This window comes from Cnephaeus nilssonii (assembly GCF_951640355.1).
Source record: "Cnephaeus nilssonii genome assembly, chromosome: 20".
Classification (NCBI taxonomy): domain Eukaryota; kingdom Metazoa; phylum Chordata; class Mammalia; order Chiroptera; family Vespertilionidae; genus Cnephaeus; species Cnephaeus nilssonii.
In genome coordinates, this window is record NC_137091.1 from 28539146 (window position 1) to 28555561 (window position 16416).

At 55.6% G+C, this 16416-nt stretch overlaps 1 protein-coding gene across 8 annotated transcripts in view; it reads right to left on the bottom strand.

Annotated features, from left to right (window-relative positions):
* The window catches only part of SLC38A8 (solute carrier family 38 member 8), a 38160-nt gene that overhangs the window by 18045 nt on the left and 3699 nt on the right, over window positions 1-16416 (bottom strand). For 6 of the 8 annotated variants that reach the window (XM_079800555.1, XM_079800553.1, XM_079800552.1 and 3 more), the window contains exons 3-9: window positions 14389-14587; window positions 11207-11348; window positions 10271-10372; window positions 7006-7063; window positions 3062-3176; window positions 1616-1763; window positions 997-1190 (exon numbers count right to left, since the gene is read on the bottom strand). In XM_079800555.1, the coding sequence (XP_079656681.1) occupies window positions 997-1190; window positions 1616-1763; window positions 3062-3176; window positions 7006-7063; window positions 10271-10372; window positions 11207-11348; window positions 14389-14587 (958 nt within the window). Of the gene's footprint in view, window positions 1-996; window positions 1191-1615; window positions 1764-3061; window positions 3177-7005; window positions 7064-10270; window positions 10373-11206; window positions 11349-14388; window positions 16010-16416 lie in introns of all 8 variants that reach the window. The other 2 variants (XM_079800557.1, XM_079800558.1) reach the window with 2 other exon arrangements.

The window sequence follows — 16416 nt, forward strand, 5'->3', positions numbered from 1 at the left end:
GGTCTCTGTGAGATGTTCAGGGCCACACTCGGGCTGACACCTGGGATGAGTTCAACAACTGGCAGCTTTTCTTCCTTTCTCTCCTCCCCCCGCCCCCCCCCCCCCCCCCCGCTCCAAATAATTCTGCTGGGATTTGAAGCCAGACAGCTCTGCCTAAAGCTCCATGGCATGTCCCCATCCCAAACCTATCCCTGCCAGTCCTTCCCAGCACGAGCTAATGGCACCACCCAGGTCATGGGCACCGAGGCCGACGCGTGTATCTTTCAGACCCCAAATGAGCATGCCTGCGGCAGCAGCTGGACCAGGAGGCCAAGGGGGCACGCTGACCGCAGCACTGTCATGTGAAAGCGCTTCCCAGAGCCGGGGCAGCCGGGCTGGGTTTCCGCCTGAGACCGCAGCCCCTCCAGGGCTCCTCCTGGTAGGCAGAAGGGCTTTAAGGGCGATGCACGTGTGGCCCGGAGGCCTTGGCCTCCACGGTTCCCCCTCAGGACATTTCAACATTCACAAACATTGGGAAAGTTTCCTACGAAATTGTCAGAAACTGCCTTCCAGGTCGGGGGGGATAAGGTGGGACAAAGATTTCATGGGTGCCTTTGGACCTTATGAATGTCATGTAATTGAAGACATTTTTAAGAAATAAAATGAAGTCCTGCAGCGAGTGGCAGCAGTGGGAGGTGGACTGGGCCTGCTACACGCTCGCCATGCCACGGGGAGGCCCCCAGGCCTCGATCCCCATCTGCAGGTGGGAGTAACGGAGCCCCCATCAGGAGGTCAGGAGTGTCAAGGGCACAGAGGTGTTTAATGAGGGAAGTTCTATAAAGCCGCCAGCCCGTGCCTGGCCAGGAAACCGGGCTGGGAACCATCCTGTCTACACAGGGCTCCTGCCTCCAGACCCCTGACCCCCAACACAGGAACTCCCTGCTGAGAGGAGCGGGGTGGGGGTGGGGGGGGGGGACGGGGAGAGACAACAAGCAGCACCGAGAAGTGGCACCTCACCTGGGAAGATGAAGATGAAGAAGGAACTGATGCCGCCGATGATGCCGATGATCTCGCTGAGGTCCGGCAGGAACAGGGCCATGGCGAGCGTCACGGTGACCCACAGGACGGTCAGCAGCCCCGAGGGGTTGGCCAGGGCCCTGGGCCCACATGCCTGGCAACAGCTCCTCCTCCAGAAATCCTGCATCACTGACCTGGAGGCCACGCCAGCACAGGCACACACGGCTCCGGGCTCCAGCCCTCTCACCTGCCTGCCTTCGGGCGCCCTAGAGGCCCCACGCCATGCATGCCCTGCACACCTGGCCGGGCTCCGGTTCCACACCAGGCGCGACTATTCCCCAGGCACCGCGCCAGCCCTCGGGCGGTCAGTCCGGGTCAGGCAGCCGGCAGCGAGGGGCCACGCAGTGGGTGGTTAAGGGCCGGCTGGAGACCAGGCTCCAGTGCTGACGCTGCTCCCGGGTGATGCTGGGCCAGTGACCTAATTACCTGACCCGTTTACTCCTCTAAGAAGCAGAGATGGCGGCCGTCCCACAACACACTGGCTAGCAGTGCCTGGCACGGCTAAACCATGATCAGTATCAGTGCCCTGCGCTGAACACACCCACCCCGAGCCGCTCACCTCCCCAGGAAGAGCACAATGGGGTAGACGGTCACAATGGAGACGGCGAAGAGGACTCGGGCCACGATGATGACCCCGTCGTCACCCGGGTAGGACATCAGGATGTCGGCGGAGACTTCAGTCCCGAAGGTCAGGAAGCCATAAACGCCTGGGAGGGAGGGAGGTGGGGCAGGGAGCTGATTGGAAAAGGCTGGGCCCCTCCCAACTCTGACACACCCACCGGCTTCTACCAGCTGTAAGGCTTTTCCTAGGAGCCCACAGAAGGTTCTGGAAGAGTTCTCTGTTCTGCCATTTCCCAAGGTGTTCCCATCCTCAGCCTATGGGAGACTCTGTTCCTCCGACTCAAAACTCCCTCTGGGCAAAACTACTGCGAACCCTTCTTCCAAATAGCCCACCAGGGGCCTGGCCATGGAGTGGGCACTGCAGGGGCACACAGCGCTCTGAAAACGGTATCAGTGCCTTTCATGCCCGTCATCCCACTCCGACAGCACCTACAGAAAGCCGTTGGCAGTGCACCCATTTTCCTGATGGGGAAGACCAAGACCCCAGGTGTCAACAATCACACAGACAGCACAGAACTGGGTACAGGGCACCAGGCCCCTTGCTTGCAACCCAATGCTGCCTCTCTCAGCCTAGTCACCTGCCCTGCCCTGAGACACCCATCTCTGGCCGAGAGCTATGGCTCCCTTTAATCTCATGATCCTACTGGCCCTCGACCTGAGCCATCTGGATGTGACTCTTAGTGGCCAGGCCATGGCCCTCCTACGCAGGGGCCACAGCCTGACGGGGACCTCCCCTGCTTGGGGAGAGGTCGCCCAGCAAGTTTTTTGAAACCATGGTGTCCAAGGCTTCCCAAGTCAGAGGCCCCAACAGGCAGACGAAAAAGCCAGCCTCTGGGCTGGAGGAAGGCGCCCAGAAGCCAGCCTGAGCCTGGACCTGGGCTGTGCCGTGGGCATGCAGTGACCTTGGGCAAATCACAGCCCCTCTCTGAGCCACACTGCCGCCACCTTTGAAGACCCTTCTGCGTACATCACAGGTTTGTGAGCACCCGAATCCATCGAATCCATGAGAGCACTTTGCAAACCGCTACCCAGATGTAATGCGATGATACCATTGTTATCACTGTCCCATCAGGCAGCAGCAGGCGGGGCAGAGAGCAGGGAGGGGCCCTGGAGACAGCCGGGCCAGGGTTAGGGTCACAGCTTTGCCACATGGAGTTTGGAGACCTTGACCAACCCATGACCCTGCAGGCCCTGGACCTTCTGAGCCTCAGTTTGTTCATCTATGAAATGGGGACTTTCCTAGGGGGTGTTAAGGATTAAATGAGAGAAGGCACCCAAACTGCATAGTGCCGTGCTTTGCACACTGTAAGCTCTCTATAAATACTCATCATTATTCCCATTTCTCCTGCCAATCCCTACCCGGGTGCCCCAGGCAGGGCCTTACCTGTCAGCGAGTAGACAAGGCAGCAGGCCAGCAAGGACAGCACGGAGACCAGGGCCCAGTGGGACAGGCTCTGGTTGCGCATGCTGGAGTAGATGGAGACTGCAGCTTCGTGACACTAGAAGACAGGCGGGCGCAGTGGGTAGCTGGGCATTAGACTCACCCAGAACAATCTCAAAAGTGTCAGTGTCCCAAAATACAGGGAACCACCCAATGTCCACCAGCAGTAAGAGGCTTAAATAAATCACTAGATATTCATTTGGTGGAATATTACATGGCAACGAAAAAGGATGAACACACTATGCACCTCAACAAGAAAGGACCTCACAGCTTTGATGTTTTTGCAAAGGAAGCCAGACACGAAAGAACATTTTCCTGTACATGAAGTTCGAAGTACAAGCCAAACAAGCCCAAACAGGGGCCCTCCTGGGCATTGTAGGATATTGAGCAGCATCCCTGGCCTCGACCCACTAGATGCCAGGAACATCTGCCCCCAGTGTTACAACCAAAAATGTCTCCAGACAGTGCCAAATTTCCACTGGGGACGGGGCACAATCACCTCCACTGAGAACCACCACTTATGGCGACACAGGCAGAACAGTGGTGTGGGTGGGGTGGATGTCACTCGGTGGAAAATGTCTCGAGGGAGCCTTCCATAGGAGCTGGCAATGTTCTCTATCCTGACTGGGGTGGTGGCTGCACGGGAGCACACATACTTATGATTCGCGTATTTCATAGTATGACTATAGCGTCATAAATGCAATATAAAGTACATCTAGCCCATGCCAAGAGCCTCTGGGCAGGGGTGTCTTACAGGCAGCCAGGAGGCCCTGACGCGAAGGCAGGGCTGAGAGGCGCCGTTGTATCTGGATGTGCCCTGTGGGTTTGGGACCTTCCCAGGCTCCTGGGTCAGGGTTCCCACTGTCACGTCACACGCTCACTCACTTCTGATCAAAACCAAACATGCTGATCTACTCCTGCCCACTCTCCTGGCTCGGGCCCACCCCTCTCACTGAGCTAGGCCCACCTGTCCTGCGCGGCCACAGGGCCTTTTCTCCAGCCGTTTCCTCTCCCTGGGATTCTCTCCTGGCCTGGCAGCTCCTTCTCATGCCTTAGGCAAGCCTCCCAGGCAGTTCAAGTTCCTCTCTCATGTGTTCCCCCCACCCCGGCCAAGTTCCTCTCTCACGTGTTCCCACACAACCACCCCTGCCAAGTTCCTCTCCCCACCGCCCCACGTGAGCAACTTTGGGTTTGCTTGTTCAGCATCTACCATCAGCTCCCTGACATCAAGGACCACATCTGTCTTGCTCAAGCCAAGCAGGGAGCCTAGTCCACCGCTGAGGAATGCTCCAGGGGTTACTCGCTTACCCATCCCTTTATGTAATCCACCCGGCAACAGGGAGGCTGCCCCTCCCAGCCCAAGCTCTCCGGGACTCAAATCTTACAGTCTGACTCAGTGCAAGTCTGGGTACCACATAAACTAGCCCAACATGGTCCCCAGTGAGCTCACATGGACCTTCTAGGACAGACTAGCCTCGGGGCACCAGTGCATCTTCGGCTTTCTTTCCTGGGACTTCTCTGGCCTCACAGGAGCCCTCAATCCCTGGGGACCCTCAACCGCGGGGCAGGGAACTCCGTGGATCAATGCTCCCCCTGCCTGTCTCCCAAACTCAGAAATGGGGAAAATGCTTGGCGGGGTCTGGATGAGCCCTGCCCTTCTTTCTCTGTTTGTCCTAAAATTCCTGGGTCACGTTTCTCTTGGTTTCATAGGGAAGCTACAACAGGTCCCCCCGGGATGGGGAGGGGAGGCTGCCCTGCCGGCACCACCTGTGGGAGGGGCTGGCTGTGCGCAGGCTCGCTGAGACAGGATGCAGGGCAGAGGCGCCCACGGTGGCTAAGAAGTGGAAACTGCCTGGTGTGCATGGCTGAGGAATGGATAAGCAAACGGTGGAATATGCCTCAGCCATAAAAAGGAACAGAGCACTGACACATCCACCAGGTGGACACGACGCTGTGAGAGCTGTCTCAAAGGACCAGCGTCGTGGGATTCCATTTACGTGAACCGTCCACAGCAGGCAGGCAGAGACAGCAAGGAGACTCATGGTTGCAGGGGCTGAGGGAGGGATGAAGGGGGTAGGGTGACTGGTAACAGGTTCAGGGTTCTTGGGGAGATGAAATGGTCTAAAATCGACTGTGGTGATGGTCGCACAGCTCTGTGAACACACCACACCCCTGGATCTTACACTTCAGGTGGGTGAAATGCATGCTACGTGAGTTCTATCTCAAGAAAGCTGTTGTTTAAACAGCAATAGAGAAGTCCCCAGTGCAGCCGGGATGGCAGGAGCTGAGCCCGCACCCACTCTGCTCCCGCAGGCCCCTCTTACCAGCTCCGTGCAGCTGGTGGTGGGGCTGCTAAATGTGGGGGTGGTGTTCGAACCAGGCCAGGGCTCCTGAGGACAAGGAGACCTCCCCTCCTCGCACGGCCCTCCAGTCTTGCCCCCTCTCTTCCTATTTCCTGCCCTCATCCACACAGACCCTGACAGCCCCTGGCCTCTGGCCTCAGCCCCACCCACACCCTGCAATTCACATCTTTTCCCAAATCTCCATCCAGCATCCCTGTCCCTGGAAACCTCAGCCAGGCCTCGGTTGCTAGGAGAATGGAATGAGGGAGCTGAGGCAAAGGTGAGGGGAGCACCCCCGGGAAGCATCTGAAAAGCAGCCCCCAGTGGGAGCCTGCCACACCATATGGTGCTCAGACACTGGAGAGAGGGCGTTAAACCACATCCAGACAAACAGCTGACAGCAACATCACTGCTCTAGATCTTTCAAAATATTGGGCGTGCAAGAAAAAATGTGAGAATTTCTTATAAATGGCTTGCTAAGCCCCAGAAGTGATACCATCAACTCATTTATAAGAAAGAGAAATGGAAATGTTTCAAGATTTTTTTCAAAAATGTTTCTCAAAGAAAATGCAAGATGAAGAACAGCAACAGGAGCCAGTTGGTGGCTAAGGGAAGAAAAACCTCAGGGTAGGAAGCTGAGATGTTGTCACTCCTGAACCACCTCCCCTGCCAACTCGACTTGGCTTTGGGGTGGTTTTGCTGTTGGCGTGGTGGGTAGGTTGTTAGGAGAGGCAAATCTTTCCTAAAATAAACACTGAAGAATGGAGTCAGCTGCCACCTGCTAGGAGCCTGGAAAACCCAGAAGGCAGGGAGCAGAGCCCACGCTCTCCGCCGTACCCTCCAGCACCCCAGGGACCCCACCTAGCAGAGCCCTTTACAGCCCTGCAGCCCCACCAGGCATGCTCTTCCCCTCCCCCCTCTCCCCCCTCCCCCTCACCTGTGCTGTCTCCTCTAGCTGGACCGCCCTCCCCTTCACCTGGTGCCTCCCACACATTCTTCAAGATGCCTTTCAGACATCAGTGCCTGAAAGAGGGTGTCTCTGGCCCTGCCCACCCAGGGCTGTCAGAAGCCCCTCAGCTGGACTGCACACAGAGCCCACCCTCAGTCCATGACTCTTCAGACGTTCTGCCCCCACCACACAGCCCCCTGCACACCTTCCAGCCCCCGGCCTCCACGCCTCCAGAGGCAGGATGCTTCCTCACCGAGGCCCCTGGGACAGAGATCTGCTGAGGACATGGCCAACTCTGGGTGTCCTGGCGTGGCGACAGTCCTGCGAGGGTTTTACAGATGGAGGGACAGGTGCTCAATTCCCACTCTGCTGCTGCTGCTGGCTGCCAGTGGGGGCCGGGTTCCCCAGTTCAACAGCAAGTCACACCTCACTGAACCCAGATTCCAACACACAAGCAGTCTCTGGAAGACAGCCCATCACATCCTGGAACAAGCCTTCACCCCTCTCTCCTGCCAGGGAGGCCACGCTCTCCCACGGGAGCAGGGAGTCACCACAGCCCGCCAACGCTACGCTCGCCAACACAGAGCTGAGCTTACCTGAAATCCAAAGCAGATGGTGGGGAAGACACTAAACACAGAGGTCCAGGAGGAAGGACTGCAAACAGACAAGAACAGGTGTTTATTACAAAAAGCCAACTTCACAGCCACGTTCAACTTGAAGATGAGTTTTAAAGACCAGAAAGGTGTCACTGAGCATGACTGTAAAATGCATTTTTAATTATTGCGTCCACTCCCAGGTCTGGGAGATGGAAAGAGAGGCATGCTCTGTGTTGCACTTTCTAATTACATGTGAGCTGACATTTTGGTAACTTGACGTTCTCTGGGCTGGCAGAACTTGGAAAGGGCATGATGAGCAGGAACTCCCAGCCTCCCCCTGAGGCTGCTTGTTCCCACAAGGTTAGGGCTGGGGAGCACAGGCAGCCTCCATCAAACAGACCCCAAAAGTGCAGGGATGGTTTGACCTCCATCAAATAGACCCCAACAGTGCAGGGATGGTTTGACCTCCATCAAAAAGACCCCAACAGTGTAGGGATGGTTTGACGTCCATCAAACAGACGCCAACGGTGCAGGGATGGATTGACCTCTGCCCAAGTTCCAAAAAGGACAGAGGTGTGCATGGGCAGAATTTTCAGGACGGTGACCCTCAAGCTTCCTTTGGCAAGCAGCTCTATGTGCCAGCATCCAGCACCTTTAGGAACATATAGTGAAGTGGGGGTGTAAATAACACCTGCTACAGAATCAGGGTTTCCTGGTTGTGCCAGAATAATGGCCCCCAAAGAGGCCCATGTCCGAATCCCAGCAACCTGGGAATAAGTGAGCTGACAGGTGTGAGTAAGGGAAGGACTCGGGTGGGAGGTGATCCTGGTTATCTAGGCCCAAGGTGTCACAAGAATCCCTGAGATGAGAACCTTTCCTGGGGGTGGGCAGAGGGGGCTGTGACTACGGAGATAGGGTCAGAGAGAAGGAATGCTGCTGGCTTTAAAGACGGAGGCAGGGCCATGAGCCACGGAGAGTGAGTGTCCCCTAGAAGCTGGGCAAGGCCAGGAAACAGATTCTCGCCCAGAGCCTCCAAGAGGAATGCAGCCCTGCCAACACCTGGACTTTAGCCCCGTGAGGCCCGTTTTGGACTTCTGACCTCCAGAGATGAGAGAGTAAATCTGTGCTGTTTAAGCCCCCAGGGTGGTGGTAGTTCGTTACAGCAGCCACAGGACACTTGCTCAGTGGTGACTCCTGTTCTGGGCTGCACACGGTTGACTTAACTCTGAAGGCTGCTCATGGCACCTCCCCACCAGGCCGGGCTTCCCACACTTTCCTCAACACTTTCCTCAACAGCCAGGCTTCCTGTTCACCACCAGAGTGCCCATGTAGGCACGACCCCATCTGCCTGCCTGCATCCCCTGGGCCCACATGTGCAGGCCCCGGGAAAGAGACAGTCTGAGCTCTAGCCTGAGTCCCCAGAGCACAGGACCTCCCCTCCCCCTGATTCGAGGCTGCAGATTAGCAGTGAGCCTGGCCCTCTCCTCATTGGTTCTTCCTTCTCTAAGAGATGTCCATCAGCATAAAACAGGGGCTGGGGCCTCTGTCCCTTATAGCTCATGCCCATTCCTCTCCTCCCCTCCTCAGAAGAACTCTTTCCTGCCTCCTTCCTTCTCTCCTGAACCCAATCCACCTGGGCCTTCACTCCCTCTCCTGCCCTGACCAAGTAATGCCACCAGCAGCTTCCAAATCGATGTCCAGGGCTCAGTCCATTGTAACCAGGAGCAACATTTAGCAATGATCATACCAACTTCCTGAAATTTTGTCCACTGACACCTGCGACCCACCTACTATTATCCTCTATCCTGGTTGAATACTGTCCCCCCCCCAAATTTACATCCACTGGGAACCTCAGAGTGATGCCTCATTTGGAAATAGGTCTCTGTAGATGTAATTAGTTAAATTAAGATGAGGTCACAGAGGAGTAGGTTGGGAGCTAATGCAATGACAGGTGTCCTTATAGGAAGGGAAACAGACACCCAGGGAGAGGCCGCGTGACGATGGAGGCAGAGACTGGAGCGACGCGTCCACCTTTCAGCCAAGGACCACTGGCCACCCCAGGAGCTGGACGAGGTGGGCAGGGCCCTCCCCTGGAGCCTCCAGAGGAAGCCTGGCCTGCCCCACCTTGATTTTGGACTTCTGGCTTCCAGAACTGAGAGAGGACAAACTGATTTTGTGTTAAGCCATCAGGTTTGTGGTCATTTGTCACAGCAGCTCCAGAAGGCTAACACATCTGACTCCCCACCCCTCCGCAGCTCCTCCTCCTCCCCCGACCTCCCAGTGCCGGACAGGGCACTGTGGATTCTGAGTGCACCACCTTGCCCAGCTCCGGGCCTTACATGCCATCTCTGGGCTGACACCAGCCACATTGCTCCCTCCAGCCCAGCCTCTCTCTCCCTGAACTCCAGACGCAGGTCTGACAAGCTACCTGTACCTTCACTTAGGCATTCAAACCGACTCCAACCTCACACCTCCTGCCTCTCCCCCAGCCACCGGCTCCTCTCTCCTCCTCTGTCCTATGATACAGCACCGCCACCTTCCTGGTGCTCAGGCCAAAGCTCAGAGCCACCCTGGACTCCTCTCTCTCATGCTCCACTTCCAAGCTGTCGGCCAGGAGGGGCCACATAATTTGCGGGGCCCAGTGCAAAAGGAACATGGAGGCCCCTTGTTCAACAATGATTAAGAACGTTGGGATGGTGGCAGCAGGGCATTAAACCAAGTGCAAGGCCCTTCTGAGCGCAGCCCTGGGTAACTTCATAGGTCACATGCCTACGGAGCTGGCCTGTCACCCGAAGATCCGATTTCAAGCCCCTGCTGTGCTCACACCCTGAAGCAGCTGCCAGCAAAACCCTTCCTCAGTGAGGCTCCGCGTCCCCACAGGACACCCGCCCCCGCTCCTGGCCTTGCTCAGGCTGGTGGGGTCACACTGGCCTCTGTCACTCCTGCTCCCTCTGCCCAGGCGTCGGCATCTCGCTGGCCAGTTTCACTGGCTCCAGGCTGCGGGGACACTGCTGCGAAAGCCCAGGAGCCCCAGGGTGGAGCGGGCTTAGAGCTGTGCTCCTTGGCCGGCCCCTGGTTCTTACTAACCACAGCGTGTCCATTCCGGAGGGGAAAGGGGCCTTCGCTGGGACCTCAGGCATCAGAGACACCAAGGATTTCGCCGAGAGGAGCGGGGCTCTGTGCTAACAGTGGGGAGAGGTGTCCTTCCTGCAGGATCCCCTGCAGCACCCCGGGAAGCCATGGGAGGCCATCCCCTCAGACTCACCTCAGCGCAGGACGGGGCTCACGAGCAAGGCCCTGGGGCCCCAGGTAGTACTGTGCCACGATGACCAGGGCCAGGTAGCAGGCGGCCAGGGTGCCTAGGAAGCTAACACACAGACGATGCATGACCACCAACACAGTGGGGTCTGAATGCGGCTCTGCCCACACAGGCAAGGTACCAGGCAGTTCTCACGGCTCTGCACCTTGGATCCCTCATCTGCACGGTGGGGATGGTGGAAGATCTTTCAGGCAGGAGTGTGCCCAGGCCCAGGGTCAGATTGGGCCAGTTCCTAACTGGCCGCACCTGCGAGGCTGTGATGAGCACCGGCACCCTGTCTCTCCAACAGCCACACAGCCCCGGAAGTGGCATCTAAGTCAGGACACTGGCTATGGGGAGGAGGACCCCTGATTCAGTTGGGCGTGACAAGAGACTGGAGGGCTGGGGCACCTAGGGGCTCTAGTCCCCTACCCACTGTTTCTCCGTTTCCAAGGTAAGACGTCCATTGTTGCTCTGAACACAACAGGGAAACACAAGTTGCAAATTTGCATGAAAACTTTTGCCAGACTCTTTTCTTCAAAAATATACGTAAAGCCACGGACCACAAAACGAAAAACAGTATGTGTATGTCTGTCTCTGTGCCTGTGTGTACGCATGCGTGGGCATATGAAGTCTGTAATAGTGAAATAAAACAGCAGCAGCAGGTTATGCCATGATGGTAGTTTTCTCTCCTGCTTCTCTATATTTCCTATCACACACATATGTTACTTGCATAATTTTTAATGTTTTCCCCCTTCTCCAAATGGGAAGGCCAATGCTAACAGCTCCCCTAGCAGAGGCGGACAGAGCCCCCCCCCCCCCCCCCCTCCCAAATACCAACACCAACCACAGTGGGGAACCAGTCAAAGCCGCTGCCCTGCCAGGAAGCCTGCAGCTCCGTACCTCGTGACTTTCTGGAACCCGATCTCCCTCGGGGCAGACAGGGGCAGGATGACCAGCATGGAGAGCAGGGTCAAGGTGAAGCGCTGGTCCGCATACCACGGCGGCAGGGTGGGTGGCACACTGGGCAGGAGGAAGTCACACACTGGTGGGAAGGCGGGAGGAAGGGGGGGCCGCGGTGAGCCTGTGGCTCTCACCCAGCAGTCAGAGCCCTGCCCCGAGCTCCCAGCTCTCCATCCCTGGCAGGGGTTGCCATGGGCACTGTCAGCCCTGTGAGTCTAAAGGGATGGGACAAGCGTGATGGGGACCCCATCATGTGCCACCACAAAGGAAAGATCTGGCTGCAGAAACTCATTCGACAGATGCTCACTGGGCTCCTACCAGCCAGGCACTGCTCCCCGTGCTGGAATCCAGCCACAAGTGAGACAAATGACCTGCCCTGAGGCACCTGGGCCCTTATGTTCTTGTAACAGAACCTTTTGTTTCTGCTTAGGAGCTCAGTGGGTGTGTGGGTTTAGCAGGGGCCAGGGTGGCTTTTTGGTGCTGGGCAAAGCCATGTTCTCTGTCACCGCTGCACAACAAGCTACCCCAACATGGCCTGGTTCGTCCACTTGATTATCTGCCAGGAGCAGGATGTGAAGAATGAGATAGGGCTGAGCTGGCTACTTCTGCTCCATGTGCAACCCATGGGGGTCACTTGTGGGTATTTGGCTGGTGGGAGGGCTGGTCTGGAGGGTTCTCGATGGCTCTCCCCACATCAGGTGCCTGGTGGGGACACCTGGGCTCAGCTGGGCCTTCCCTGCAGTTTTTGGGCCTCTCCACATGGAACCCCTAGTCCATGGCAGCTGGGGGCTCCCGGAGACCCAGGGAGAAATTGCCCATCCTTTTAAAGGCCAGACCTGGAATTGGCATGGTGTCACATCTGCCATCCTCTACTGGGCCAAGACGCCACAGAGCCCACCCTGATTCAGGGAGGGGGCACAGACCCCACCCACCTCTCAGTGGAGGGAACACTAAGAACCTGGGACTGTTTTATTCCACCACATACGATGGAGAATTTGTAGTTGGTATCAGAGGCAAGACAGATGGGTGGGGGAAGGGAGAGCAAAGGGGAGATGGCAAGGTGGCTTGAGGCTGGAACCTGTGGGGTGAGAGGGCCCCGACAACCCCACTGGGGGTGGCTGAGAACTGACTACTCGCACTGCCCTTTCTTTGTCCTCCCCAAATGCTCAATAAAGCCAGCCATGCAAACAAATAAATGCCTTATGAGAATAGCTTACTCTACTGAAATGACGCAAGGGGACGGTTCCACATCGAGGTCACTGTACAGAGATGCCCATGCAGGAGGGGAGGCAGGTTTTCTGGGCCAGAGATGCCAAGAGAATGCATGCACCAAAGCTGCAGAGATCTGGGTGCGTGTCAGAGCCCGCGTGGGCGAGCCCTTCCACTCCACTGATCTCCTGCAGCCGGAACCCAGCTCTGACGCCATGGATACTGACTCCTGCCTGAACCTGCACGTCCTGGGTCATTCCTTGACGCCCTCAGTACCAGTCACTTAGAGTCAACTCATCTGTACCCAATACATTCAGTGACTTCCCCAACCTCTAGGTAGTCCTCCTCCTGAGAAGCCTGGACTTGCTCCAGAAAGACCCCCCCCCCCCCAAATACCTAACCAGAAACACACACAATGCCTCTCCTCTCCAGTCAAAACCTCCTCCCCCTCCCCCAGAACCAGGTGGCCTGTATCTAATCAACTCTAATCACTCTGGGCTCTACAGCTGAGCCTGCACGCAGCTTCAGAATCTTCCTCACACGCCAGTACGGCCGGTGACCCGAGGTGAAACTGATGTGGCCTCGACTTGCCACTTGGAAGCAGGGCATTTTGTACCCATTTACCCACCGTAGGCTCAGATCTACCAACCTCAATGCTTTCTGGGTAAGAGTGCAGCCCCAAACATAGAAGCCTCTAATCTCAGCACCCCAGAGCCAGGGGCCTTTTTATTCACGGTTAAAGTGACGGAGAAACATCAAAACGTCGGAGCGAAATCTAACCATATCAATAATTACATTCCAATTAGAAGTCTGTCTGAGATGTCAAGATGATTAAAAAAAAAAAAAAAAAAGTAAGATCCGACCATATGCTATCTACGAGAAATGCATTGAAAAGCCTACATCACAGTTTGGTTCACAGAGCATGAACGGGAAGAGAAATACTGCATAACCACTAATCTGAAGGCAGCTGGAGGGCCTACATTTATAGTAGAGAAGGGTGATTTAGTGACCAAGTATCACCAGAGACAAAAGCGGGTATTTCATAACAATAAAAGGGTAGTTCGTGGGTGGGTGCCTATGACGGACCTTCAAGGACCATGAGGTGAAAACTGGACAGTTAAAAATGAGAAAGATAAAATCTTCAACTGTGATTGCATGTTTAACACCCTCACTCAGACGAATAGAATAACTAGACCCAAAAAGTCAGCAAGGCTATGAAGACCTGTTCAAAGCTGTGGAGAACCTTGACTAGATGGAGATTTCCAGAACACTGCACCCCACACAAAATGCTCACCAACACAGAACATCTGGGGCCCACAGATAAGTCTCAAATACCAAGAAAATGGAAATCACCAAGTGTGTTGTCTGACCATGATGCAATGAAGATAGAACCCAAAAAGGGATCTAAAAAAAGTCCCAAATAATTAGAAATCAAACCACACAACGTTAAACATCCTGTAAGTCAAAGAAATCACAGCAAAATTTAACGAATGTTTTGAATGGAACAAATATGAAAATAGAACATATCAAAATTGATGGGGATGCAACTAAAGCTGTGCTTAGAGGGAAATTGTTAGTGGGGAACTAGAGGCCCAGGTGCATGGGGTTTAGTCTCCAACGTTCCAAAACTCAAGGTGTTATTGGTTCTCCCCCACAGGGGCTTCTTTGCAGTGGGCCCCACTAGACAGCCAGCCACAGCCTGCCCCTGCCCCCCACCAGGACTCTCCTTGTGCTGGTAATTACTAATTCCAAGTCTCCCTTCTCCAGGACGTTAGGAGCTCAGGGGTGGTCTCGGTCTCTGCTGTCCCTCAGGGTCCCGCTCGGTGTCCCCGTCCTGTTCAAAACCAGGAGCCTCAGGGGGCATAAGGAACACCGAACCCTGAGGCCACCCCACCTCCAGTGCAAGTACTTACGCTTCTCCAGCTGGTCCCCGATCACCCTGAGGAAGGCCACCGAGATCATGAGCAGGTTGACGATGAAGCAGGCCTCACACAGCTTCCCGACGGCAGGTCCACACAGCCGTCCAACCACACCCTGGTAGGTGGCCTGGCCACTGACGGAGGCGGCATAGCCCAGGATGACCAGCCCACTGATCAGGAAGACCAAGGAGACCTGCAGAGCAGGACTGTGGGCCAGGGTGCTCCCAAAGGCCACACCCAGCCAGCTGCCTCCACGGGGCCTCTCACCTGTAGAAGTCACGCTGCCTATGGCCTGGGGCCCCTCCCCTGCCCTGAAACTAGAGCTGCAGGGCAGGTGGACTGTTGAGGCCTTGCTGGCGGTCAGTCTGGGATTCATACCACTCTGCCCAGATGGACAAATGAGGTATCAGAAACCCAGATGGTGCTAAAACTGCATGGGCCACATGTATACAAGGGTCATCCCCTGAAGAGGCACAACAAATGCACCTCTATCAAGACACAGAACATTCTACCACCCTGACATGCCCTCCTGTCTGGTCCCAGTCACTTTATGCCCCAACCCTGTCCCCAGAAACCACTGATCTAATACTTTCCTACTTTAACGTATTTTGGTATCTGGCTTCTTCCTCAGTGTCATGCTTGTGAGATCCAGCCACACTGGTGGTCACATGTTGCTCCTATTTTTGCCGAGTGCCACCCCTCTGTATGGATGCAGTCACAGTTGCTTCTTCCAGCCTGCTGCTGACAGGCACCTGGTGGTTCTTAGTCTCTGGCTACTGTGAATAAAGCGCTGAGCAACCGGAACAAGGCCTTTTGAGGATGTGTGTTTTGTCTTCCTGGACATGCACTCAGGAGAATCGCTGGGTCATAGATTAGACCCGTTTTTAACTAAGAAATTGCCAAACTGCTTTCCCAAGTTGCCTGTGCCACTGGACACCCCCACTGGTGCATGGGAGCCCCACTTGCTGCATGGAGCTAAATGGTTTTGAGCCTCTGCAGGACCGATGGCTGCCTGCCCCAAACTGATCTTGGTCTCCAGGCCTCCACACCCCTGCCGGGAACTGGGGAAGAAGAATGCTGAGCTGGGACATGCTCAGAGAGCGCAGGGCCCTGACAAGCAGATTAATTCTGTGTTACTCCAGACGCCACAATACAGCTGCTGAGGAGGAGCATCTAATTGGACTGTGAGAGAGGAACTTGGAACTTCCAAGTTGGGAGGAACACACGGCTTCCCTTCGATCCCTGAACCTTGGCCCATGCCGGTTCCTCTGCCTGGAACACCCTCCCGCCTCCACCACTTCCCCTCACCTGGGGAACACCTAATCTTCCCCCTCCTCTCCAAGGCCATTTCCCCCAGAAAGCCTCCCAGACACTTTACCCTAAGGTGGACTCAGCCCCCCATCTTAGGCTCTCATAGAACTATGCTTTCTTGGGTACACTGTGCCTGCTGTGGGCTGAATGGTGGTCCCCAGAAGACAAGTCCACACCCTCACCTCCACCACCGGTGCAGGTGACTTACTGGGCAGTCTCTGCAGATGGAATTAAATAAAAAGGGATCTTTGCAGGTGTAATTAAGGACCTTGAGATGGGGTCATCCTGGACCGTCTGGGCGACCCTGAAATCCAATGACAAGTGCCTTAGACAAGACAGAAAACATAAAAAGAAGGCTCCGTGATGATGGAACAGAGGCTGGAGTGATGTGGCCACAAGCCAAGGGATGCCTGGGGCCACCAGGAGCTGGAAGAGGCAGGAAGGAGGGAGCAGAGCCCTGCTGACAGACTGCGTTCACAATTCTGTGTCCAGGATTGTGAGAGGATACATTTCTGCTGTTCTAATCCACTCAGTTTGTGGTCCTTGGTCTAGTAGCCCAAGGACATTTGCTTACAACTGAACATATACTACAGGGCAGGGGTCCTCAAACTTTTTAAACAGGGGGCCAGTTCACTGTCTTCAGACGGTTGGAGGGCCGGACTATAGTTTAAAAAAAAAAAACTATGAACAAATTCCTATGCACACTGCTAA